At 29.7% G+C, this 11,589-nt stretch overlaps 1 protein-coding gene across 4 annotated transcripts; it reads right to left on the reverse strand.

Moving 5' to 3' along the window:
• Positions 1–1,088: 1,088 nt before the first annotated feature.
• Positions 1,089–11,381, reverse strand: LOC130901721 (ADP-ribosylation factor GTPase-activating protein 2). 4 transcript variants are annotated; one of them, XM_057813275.1, is made up of 11 exons: positions 11,086–11,320; positions 10,812–11,003; positions 10,174–10,302; positions 9,416–9,463; positions 8,037–8,150; positions 7,313–7,462; positions 5,538–5,824; positions 4,986–5,275; positions 4,664–4,888; positions 4,435–4,565; positions 1,089–3,566 (listed from the first exon to the last, which is right to left on the reverse strand). In XM_057813275.1, the coding sequence occupies exons 1-11, from the start codon at positions 11,155–11,157 to the stop codon at positions 3,549–3,551; spliced, it is 1,656 nt and encodes a 551-aa protein (XP_057669258.1). In that variant the 5' UTR covers positions 11,158–11,320; the 3' UTR covers positions 1,089–3,548. The 4 variants fall into 4 exon arrangements, with proteins under 4 accessions (XP_057669258.1, XP_057669259.1, XP_057669260.1 ...); XM_057813276.1 differs by lacking the exon at positions 9,416–9,463 and having other exon boundaries at positions 11,086–11,381; XM_057813277.1 differs by lacking the exon at positions 8,037–8,150 and having other exon boundaries at positions 11,086–11,252.
• Positions 11,382–11,589: the final 208 nt, after the last annotated feature.

An 11,589-nucleotide genomic window follows, 5' to 3' on the forward strand; every position in this document is an offset into this window, starting at 1 on the left:
ATCATTAGATAATTTCGAAATCACCCTGCCGAAGGTTTTGGTAGACTCCCTCTCTCCAGAATCCACAAAACAAATTTAAAAAGTAAACACAAAATCTAATCTATTTCAACTAGCAAGACCGTGATTGAACTATTGTCACAATTTACTTAACACATGCAAAGCGCAAATTCCCCTGCGCACGTTCACCCTGTAGTTCAGACACAGTTTGCTGTGTCACATGTGTGGGTGACTAGAAAGTCCTTAATTTTTTTCATGAAAAAATGACAGCAGAAAAGTTAATAGAGGCGGTAAAGGAGCACGTGTGTTTTATGATACAAAAAATGGTGATTATATGACGACGAAACTGAAGAAACGGATCATCTGCACATCAGCGAACTGGTTTCAATTCATTCGGAAATAATTTAGAAAAATCAGTATCACTCAATTTTGTTATAATTGTTAAATGTTCGCCTTTGAATTTTCCATTCAAAATTGTTACTTAGCATTGTTCATCATTTTCTTCACTGGGAGTCTGATTCAATTGCAAACTCGTGGAGGATTTATGTTTCGAAGAATAATGGGTACGCCCATTTTCGACAGATGGCGCGACTGTCATTCCAATATACTGCCGTGACAATTCGTGCTGATTTGAATAGAAACAGCTAACGAATTTATATGAAAATTGGCGTACCCATCATTCTTCTTTGAAAGATAAATCCACCACTCCGAAACCTTCGTTGGCTCATGCAAAACAACTTTGATCAAGATTATCACATCATCGAATACATAGTTTACGATTCTATAAAGGACATACAAACATTCATTTTTATATATAGGCGATTATATACATAAAAAACTAACAATGCAACACTAGTTTATGACAGGAAGTTATCATAGTCGTTTCCAGAGTCATTGAAACCACACATATCAGAAGATTTTATTCACAATTTTACATTTGATTGTTAGTTTTGATGTGATTGTAGTCTTATATAAATTAGATAGCAATTATACAGATTCATAAACAGAAGTACCCCATTAAACATCAAAATACTAATAACAAAGCAAATTGAGGAAAAATTATGTTCTATAAATAAGTTCTAAACACAAAATATTAATAAACGCATTTATTCAGCAACTAAAATCATATTATACAACATATAAACTTAAATAAAAAACCTGACATGTAAAGATAATTTTTTTGTAGTATACCAACTGTAAAGAAAATAATAAGAATCTATGTTTACTATTTACAACAATAATCCTAACGGCATTTTTTTTGGAACAGCAATTCAGTTTCAATTTAACTATGGTAGAAATTTCAAGTAGTAATAAAAGACTAATGGCTACTTGCACTGTAAAGTTAAAAATGGTTTAAATGTTAACACTGGCTTAATTTTGTTTTTCTAATTGCACCGTGTATTAAGCCAAGTTTAAAGTCTTTATTCTATCATTAAATTAAACCCCCGATACCCGGGGCTTAAACTGATTTCATCTTTAGTTTAACAGTTTCTAACCTATAATTCAGGTAATTCACAGCAGAAACATTAATTATCACTATAGGTATTACAAAATATTATTGTCTCTGCTCTTATAAGTAAAAATATATTCTTTTGGTTTTCTGTGTTAAAAGAATTCAAAAAATAGCAGCAGTAAAAGCTGTAGAAGACATATATGAAGATGATCTTGATTATCTAAATATTGTAAATGTGGGAATTCCCAGGAGAATATAGAATAAAGCGGACCTTTTTTATAAGGTTGAGACCTTAAAAGCCAACAGTTATTAACGTTTTGGAGAAAATTGAGGATAGATTCATATCAATGTCACTTCTTCCAGTAACCGTAGATTAACTTTCTTATTATATTTTAATATATGATGCTTTGATGATCTTATGCGTTGTGCATTAATTGTATTAAGTGAATTTCACAAAAAACTTTTAAAATAGAAAAAAACTGCTTGTATAACCTCAAAATGTATGATTTGAAGATAGGTATTTGTGCCAATTCATTTAATTTTTAAGAAAATTTCCCCAAATCGGTGACATAACTTGAGTCGCATAAATTACGGTGGAAACGATTATGATTTAAGCCGCTGTCTGAACTAATTAATTAAACAGTGGATTAGAGATTACAGTGCAAGTGGGCATAAACGTTTTTTCTAATATTTGACATGTAAACTGAGGGGTTATGAATTTGATAAGACTCGAAATTTTATGTATTTTTTGTCATCAAATGTGCATGATTTACAGGGTCTACCGTAATGAGCTAAGTCGACTTGAAAATATTTTCATATTGCTTTTTAACAAACTGTTCATTACTTTTACGTTTGTGAATGATCTACGTTATGATGTCACGAGTGTGCTTAGGTCTATACAAATATCACAGAGATTTCGCGTCGTCCTTCAATCACCATTTCAAATTTTCCATAAATATTATTTGTTGACATTCTGTATTTGATTCTTGTCGATTATTCTAAAAAAGATAATTCAGGTACCTAATAAGTTTCTAATAATCCGTTTTATACTTTAGACACTGGATGGCAAACATAAATTCCCCTATTTATTAGTGCAGAATTCTCTGACATAATTCTACAATTTCTAAACACTCAGTTTTATTTTTTTTAGAAAAGATTTAGGAAATTTAGGTGATATTCATGTAAATTCTAAAACTTTTGATCTGACTGTCGTTTTTAACATTTTTTTGATCTGTCAAATTTTATAAAAAATGAATGAAAATGGAACCTTATAGAGATGTTTTTATTAAGATATTAAAATTCATCATAGATTTCCAAATTGCAACTAAAAATAAAAAAGTATACACAAAAAAAAGTTCTGCTCCCAGTATAACCAGAGGTTGTGGACTATCATTTTTGATAAACATCTCGCCTTAGCTCATTGTAGAACACCCTATCAACAATATGATTAAGTAAAAATTTGACAATAACAGTGAAGACCGATTAAAAATATCTTTAAATGTTATATGTGATAATACTAAATTGCAATAATTAGTAATTAGTAATATGTGCACAATTTGTTTATGGTAACAATTTATAACTATAAATGTTTATCTTATAAATGTGTTTTCCAATTATTGAGCGTTATTCAATGGCTTCGTTGTAAAATTAGGTGAATTAAATCCTATCATTAAATACTTTCTTTATGTATAATAGAATGTTGTTATGTATGCAATAAATATTATTTTTAAGATTTGAAGTGCAAAGAAATACTAAAATTTCAAAGATATCGTACGAGAAGCTTATTTGTTTGAAAGAAAATAGATCTCTAAATAAAAATAATAGGGGCTGAATGAAGAAATTTAGTGGATACTTTTGATATAAAGTGTTTTAAAGGAAGGTAAGTATTGTTTTTGATATATAAACTTCCAATGATTATATCAAAACCGACAATTGTGTTCCAATATTTTTTAGAATTTTTTTTCACTACTATATATAAATTATATGTATCATTAAGGCACATTTAATCTTAATAAATTTATCAAAAAACGATTTTTGAACAAATTTACGAAGTATGCAAATGTGCCAATCTCTCCAGTTCTTCATCTATACTGAAATGCTAGTAACCATAACGTTCCTGTAAATGAAAAATTATATATGAATTTGAAATCTCATTAAATAGAACTGATATTTTTATGTGATGCTTTATTGGAATCCAGATGAGATCCGGAATGCTATTTGTAGCCAATATTGTTTGTGAACATTCTCTTTTGCAAATTCAATTCTTTTATAGATTGCTACTATAATCTAGTATTCGACGTAAGATGTAAAGTTACAAAATATAAATTTTTCATATATTAGGTAGTGCTATAACTAAAGTTCTCAAATTTTCTCCTTTATATCGAATGAATCAATATCACTGTCATATGCAGAACTATCTGGATGTTTTGCAGCACTATTTCTAACATAAAAAAAGAAAATTTTTACTGTTCTCTAACTTTCTCATTATTAATATTTGACAGATTTATCATGGAATTCTAGAAGTGCTTACTTTTTTCGTATTTTTGTGTGTATTTTATTTACACTTCATCTAAATGTACCATTGTTTATTTGTAATTTACAACTGTAATTATATGTGTGTCTTTCCCACCTTTTAATTGGCCCTCGGCTGTAGAGTGGTGTAAATAAATAAATAAACATTGTCACAGCCAAATGGGGAAACAACAAACTAGATACTACTAGGTAATGAGTTGACCAAATACCCATTAATAGCATGTACAAAATACATGAAATTGAATTGAATCCTCTTATTCTACGACTGTTTTATATTGTTCTGTTCAAAACATTTCTTATCTATCAGCATATCACTTCCCAGTCAAATGACCAGAATTAAATTTTAGATAAATAGTTGGATCAATCCTGGTTTGTTGAAGCCCAATTTCTCATAAATATTGCTTATATCAGGTGAAAAAAGCTGCAAACAATCAAAGACACAATTTATTTACCTGCAATGAAGACATCAAATCATTCGCCATAGATCCTAATTTTCCAGCGACTTTTGTTACACCTTGTCGGACACTTTCTTTAACATCATCTATATCATACATCTGAACATGACTACTAGGGTGAGTATTATCTAAAAAAATCCATGATATGAGAACTTTGGCATAACTTTTAAGGGATAATAGTTATAAATAATATTTTTTAAATAAGACAAAAAAAATCACAGCTAACCTTTTCCATTTCCAAAAAACTCCGCAGAAGATATACTGGAGGAACCTTGAAATCTGCTTAGATTCGCCTTTGCTTCATATTCTGAGGAATTGTCATTAAAAAATTGGTCGGACGATATTGCTTTGGCATTACCAAATTTCTTTTGAGCTTCGTCACTACTACTACTAGATGTAGCTATGTGACTAGTGGGTTTGTCAAGAATGCGGTCACGATCCCTATCATTCTCTGGAAGATAAAAATAATCTGCTACTTACTGAGAACATGAGCAAACCCCAGTTGGGTCCTAATTATACTAATGTGTGACACCTGCAATGTAACTTACCATAAGAACTTGGTTTAGGCTTCTCTGGTGGATCGTCAATTATAACCCAACTATCCTTATTGTTTTTACTCTTTGTCCTTTCATCCAAATCGAACTGAGATGAAACTAAGATTCCATAACTATTCGAATTCCTATTCATATTTAATCCATTTCCATATAAATAATCTTCCATGAAATTATCATTATCAACTAATCTTAATTTGCCTAAAGAAGTTAATGTACTGCTAGTGGATTGTATATTTTCTTGTTCTATGGTTTGCATGTCATTGATTGCTGAATGACTCACACCACTAAAAAATAACAGGAAAATGTTGAATAACAAAATATCATAATCTACTGCATATTATTTTATATGAGAAATTGTGATCATTACATCTATATAACGCTCCATCAAATTCCAATTAATTTCCACCTTTTTATTCATTTATATTAATATATTCATGAGAAAAAACAAATAACTAGAAGGTAAACTTCTAAACAATTTTGTAAATGATCTAATGATCTTAAGTATCCCAATTATTGTATATTTCATCTTTAAAAATTGTAGCTTACGTTCTTGCTCCAATACCCATTCCAAGTCTCTCCAGCTGTTCAGCTTTCTTAGGGTCCTCGCGTCTTAACTGTTCTTCCTTCTTTTGCTGCTGAACACCAATATCCTTGTATACTAATCTCATAGTTGCTTCTTTTTCTTCTTGTTCTTTTGCCGTAAGAGCAGCAATTTTGAAAGCTTCTTCTGCTGCTTTGGCTCGTTGTTCTTCAGCCAATTCAGCTTCTCTTTCTAATTCAGCAAAATTTGTTTTCACTTTTGTTGCACCTAAGCCAGTTTTCTTTGCGCCTAACTGGAAATTTGAAAAACGTTTTATATTTGATGTTGCAGGTGAAGAAAATTTAACATATAAAAAGGATTTCAAGAAAAGATAACATTTACCAAATGTCAGAAATTATAATCCTTTGATAAACATCATAGAAAAAAAAATGGGATTTCAACTAATTGTTTCCTTACCAAAAGAGATTAAAGAGTTACGTACACATATAATAGCAAATAAGTATTTGCTATACTGATATCAACAATAATTCGTATTAGAAAAAGAATTCTTAGAAGTAAACTCTTATCAAACAATAATCCTTTTAGGTCTTTGAGGGAGAAACGCCATTGGCTAGTTGATATTTGCCAAGGTCGTGGTATTAATTGAAAAAAAAAATGAACCATATTTCACAGTTACATATACATCTCTCATAATTTGAATTTCAACAAGGGTATAAATTAATAGGTCAAATTAACTAGAGCATAATGTAACGCCACTCGATAGCTTATTCTTCTTTCCCTATAACGTGGACAAATATGATTACTCAATTATCAAATACTCTGGAGTGTTATTTTTAGATAACCTACTAGAATATAAGCTATAAAAGTAGCACATGTAATTTTGAGTAGTTATAAACCTTCATTTCTGTTAATCCTAATTTATTCTTTTATAAATAATCAATACCCTGGTTTGTTAAAATAAAATTTTGTTTCAATGACTATGTCTCGTGTATTGTGCAAAATCAAATGTCCCTTTATACATTGCAAAAAAGTAAAACTAAATCAAATAAAATTATTTATAAATTCAGCATTTTTTTTATTTTGTTATGAAGTCTTACAGAGCCTTCTAAAATCAATTTATATGTTGCTTTGAATAAATACAAACAAGGTTGATAAAAAAACAAAAGTACAATTTTTCAGTTAAACTTGAATGTTTCAAATAATCCAAGAAAGTATGTAATCCTTGGTATGACACCTCTTGAACAATATCTCGTCATCATTGATATATAATAAGTGTTGTAATTAATAAACCAATTATTAATAAATTATTGTTATATTATTGAAATCATTTAATTAATCCTATTATTATTGTTATAGTACCTAATACTCCTAATAAAGGTCAGGGTGTAATAATGTAAACTGTGAAACCCAGTAGCTATAAAAAAAAGAAGAGCCATAAATAGAGTCTGTGATTGAGAAAGGAGCTTCAATATATTCTTATCTTTGTAGAATTGGGAAATAAATACCTAATGTAACTGTAAAAATTAAACCTTGAAGGCCTTGTGTTTAATTATATTCTATAAAGCTATGATGAGCTCATGTTACTGTTAATGCAATTAAAGTATTTAATAGGGGAATTTCAATTGGATTGAATGTTTGGATGCCTTTAGGTGGTCATAATAATTCAATTCTAGGAGCTAAAGACCTATGAAAAAATCCTCAAAAAAAACAAATAAAAGAATACTTCAGATGTATTGAATAAAATTATCCCTCTTGAAATTTACAAAATGAAGATACTCACTGAAGACTTTTTGGCAGCAGGTTTTCTGGCAGTGATTGCAGATTTTCTTGGTTCGACTGGTGTATTACTTGCCATTAAAAAGTCAACACTTGGTCCTTCTCCTGTGTTCAATTGTGCTGCTGGTTTAATATATTCAACTTGTGACTGATCCTACAAAATTTTACAAAAATTATAATTTTTGCCTTCAAAATCTTTATGAATTGATTTCTTATTAATAATACTGATAAAGACACTACATTTGAACATTTCATTTGTCCATGTTCAGTAACATAGGTCAATGTATTATTTTAGATTTTTAGACTAATAAAAAATTTTATAAATTATATTTCGATATACAACTTAATGAATAGAATTTTGTTGAATGGATATGAGAAATTCCAAATTAGGTCTATACAGAGCTATTCTTTATATTATAGCCTATCATCAGACCATTAACAAAAACTTTTTGGTGCTAAATAAATTTCAGGTTTTCGATGAAGCTTTTGTACTTCTTTCAAAACTGTTTACAATTATGACTAGCAAAATCTTTAATTCCCCATCAGTTTTTCATAATAGGTAGTGGGTACAATGCACTCTGCTTGATTTTTCTTAGACAATTATTAATCAATTAACTTGTTGCCTACTACAAGTATAGAAATCAAAATGTATGATTGAAATTGTTTAAGACATGAATAGCATAATTTAATTAGTATAGTGATAATAATTAACAAACCAAATCACATACAACTATCGATTGTGATTGAAGTGAACTTTCTTGATGTTTGAAATTTTCATGTTGTGAGAAAAAGTCTGCTTCCTTTTCTTCTGATTTTTGTTGAGGTTGTGGATGAACATGCAGCTGAACAAATAAAAAAACGGCTTATTAGTACACTGCTTGAACAAAAATGGGTGATTCTCCAACTACTTTAAAATTAAAATAAGAATTGCTTCTAAGAGGCTTATGATGCTTTGTGACAATATAGATTAATTAAATTAAATATAAAGTTGTTTAGATGATACTTTTTATGCTAAGGAGCGTCAATTACCTTCAGATGAATGCATCTGAAACAACGCATATTCATTTTTTTAATTGCTGTGTTTTAGATCATCTATGTTTATTTTATTATGGAATGCCTTATTGCATCTAGGTGCTCTCAAATGATTTTGTATATGTTGCACATACTATCGAAAGGTAAATTCAAACTAAGGCTCCCTAAACAGAAAAAGAAAACATTTTGAGTAGGTTATGACAATTGTGAGTAAATTGAAATGTTGCTTTTAAGAGTATTATTTTTCCAAGAAAACCTTCATTGGAAAGGATTGTTCCACAAAAATTAATTCTGATATATCACAGGTTTAGTTTTTTATTTTCTTGAGAGATGTGTATAATCAAGATATAAAAGACATGACAAAAAAGTTGCACTGTTCACAAAACAAAAAATTTTTGTTGATTGGTATGATAAACAATATACTTATATAAGTCTAGACATCTCATTTATCAATTGTTTTTAAGAATTTAAATATTTGTCCCTATTTAAACCAATTGAAAATGGTTGTAGGTAACTATTATTTAATTGAAATTGTATAATAACTGAAAAAATTTGTAATAACATTATAAACACAAATCAAATAAATATAAAATGTTGACAATTACATCATTTTACATTTATTTTGCAGACTATTGATGATTCCACAAGCTCTATTCACACAATGGAATAGATACCATAAGACAATTAATTTACAACATGTAAACTATGTTAACTAATTCATTTTTATGAATGTCTAAAAACCACTTAGATATGTTTACTGATCATCAATCAATAAAATAGTGTATTTGGTATAATCAATTTCTTATCACTTTGTTAATAGTCAAATGCATAAAATTTATGCATTGAATCCATTTCACTAATCAAAAAATAAATATATGTAATGGGGTGACTTTTTTTGTATTGGCTGCTGCTCTTTTCAAATTAGGTGTTAGACAAATTGGAGAATCACCTGTCTCTATAGGTGCAAATTACAACAAAATGTGATGAATAGAATGACAAGTTAGTAGAGGTAGTGATAAAAACTAAAGGTAAAATAAAGCATTCTTAAGCGTGGCAAATGAATATCCACGCCTACCTGTTTATTTTCCTCTAAGAAGAATGCACTGGATTTCAATGGTGTAGACTGCAAAAATTATAAATACTAATTGAAAGTTTGTAATTTACATCTATAAAATGTTGTTGTATTGTACAGTGTGTAGATTTGACGTTGCAACTTTTATTTAAAAGTAAGACATTCTTTGCAAAACTCATATAAAAGGGGGTATCTTTTTGCTTATATAACTCAAATGAATTACAATTCAGGATATCAATGTATATCATCTGTTTTTCCAAAAAATTTTCAATTGTACTAAATTACTCAGTAAATAGTCAGGATTGTTCACCAATCAAACATCTAGTGTGGCACTTTAGAAAAGTTGAAAGGCGAGTCTTATTTATAATTTCTCAGGAAACTGTTGATGGTAAAATGATAATACATCAGAAGTTTTGCTAATGTATCAACAATAGGGCAAATCAAAATTTCCTAGTAGTTGTATAAGATGTGACCTAATATTAGGTGGGTCGCCTAAATCACCCAATTCGGCTTCCTGGGATTTTATATGGGATATCTGAAAACCAAAACTATGCAATCAATATGTTATTGGGTATAATTAGATCAGAAATAAATTATACATAAAAATTCCACTGATTTCCACTGCCTGCTGACACATGTAGGCATTCGGTTTAATTAAGAGATCCACCACAACCCCTCTTCATTTCAGTATACAATTTACAAAATTGAAGATGTCCGAGGATATATTTTTTTTTTAATTTTCAACATATAAAAATACTTACTTGGGTAGTAGTCTTCAATGAATTTGCTGCAGCTTGGCTGAGTTTTTCTCTATAAAGTTGGGCAGCTCGAGAATTATATTTCTTCTGAGCATCATTTGTATTACAATTGTGTTGACTGAAAAACTGTAACTAAAAATATGCATATCAACACCACTCATTTTACATAAATTAATTCATCAATTTCTCATTTTGAACCGATTGCCTACACTATCACTACACCAACACTCACAATTACACTGTCTGTTGCGCGTTCCATTAACCAAGATATCATCTTCAGAGATGGAAACTTGGTTATCAAAACTTGCATCAGACAGTGTAATTGTAAGTGTTGGTGTAGTGGTAGTGTAAACAGTGTGTTCAGTATGAATATCACCAATGGTTCCAGAAATTCCAGCTTAGTTAATCATACATTACACGATTTACCAAATATTTAAGAATATAAAGCAAAAAAAGTTTTCAATCTCGAGTATATATATCTCGAAAATGATCATTTTCAATTGTTTTGTGTTGATGAACAAAGTGGCAAAGCCAAATCCTGGTGCCACTGAAATCGCACACATGCCAAATAATTAGTGTTCTTATATACACCTATTGTAGAAAATTGTACACTAGTGAAATAGTACAAGGTAGATACTTACACCATTACTATTACCACCCAACTGCATTTGTCTTAGTTGTAACAAAGTCCAATTAGTATCCAATTGTGTAGATCTAACGAACGTTAAGTGTACTCCCAGCCCCCTGTGAACAGCTGAACAATCTATACAGATAAAAACACCATACGTGACACTGGCCCATGTTGGATTTTTGGCATTACAGTCAAAACAAGCCTAAAACGTTTTACTTTCTTAAAGAGGACACGTCATTTCAAATATGTTGAATCAGAGTACTATATTGCAGTATGATATGTACCTTATTGGCAGGAATTGATCGCAATCTATTGAATACTGCTTCTATATCTTCTTTGGTAGGTTGATAATCCATTTTTTCATAAAATTCAAATATTGAAATACAAATATAGTGTTATTTCTACCACTTTCACTACAATTCTGACTTCTGGTTGACGTTGAATGATATTTGACATTTGGCACATGCGTCATCGATGTCATTATATAGGGATTGTTTTCAGGAACCAAAAGTTGATACTACCTTTCATTTAACCATCAATGATAACACAACTTAAGTACGCGCGAAACATCAAGCTCGTTATCAGAGGCCGTTCATAAAATTAAATAAAGAAGGATATCTTGGCCACAGAATTAATAGTGTATCTTGGCTACCATTTTTTTAGTATGTTTTATTGCGAATAAAATAGAAAACGCAAATTCCGCTTCGTTCAAAGTTGAAAAACAATACAATATAACCGATTCAGATACGTCTTGCTTATAATATCAAATTGAAACAAAAAACAGGATT

Source organism: Diorhabda carinulata, chromosome X, assembly GCF_026250575.1.
Source record: "Diorhabda carinulata isolate Delta chromosome X, icDioCari1.1, whole genome shotgun sequence".
NCBI lineage: Eukaryota > Metazoa > Arthropoda > Insecta > Coleoptera > Chrysomelidae > Diorhabda > Diorhabda carinulata.

Excerpts from the sequence above, each read along its gene's own strand:
- LOC130901721 (XM_057813275.1), bottom strand. The coding sequence starts at position 11,157 with ATGGATTATCAACCTACCAAAGAAGATATAGAAGCAGTATTCAATAGA. Across the intron at positions 8,151-9,415 it reads TCTTAGAGGAAAATAAACAG|CTGCATGTTCATCCACAACC; the intron begins GTAGGCGTGGAT and ends TTATTTGTTCAG. Across the intron at positions 5,276-5,537 it reads ATGGGTATTGGAGCAAGAAC|TGGTGTGAGTCATTCAGCAA; the intron begins GTAAGCTACAAT and ends GTTATTTTTTAG.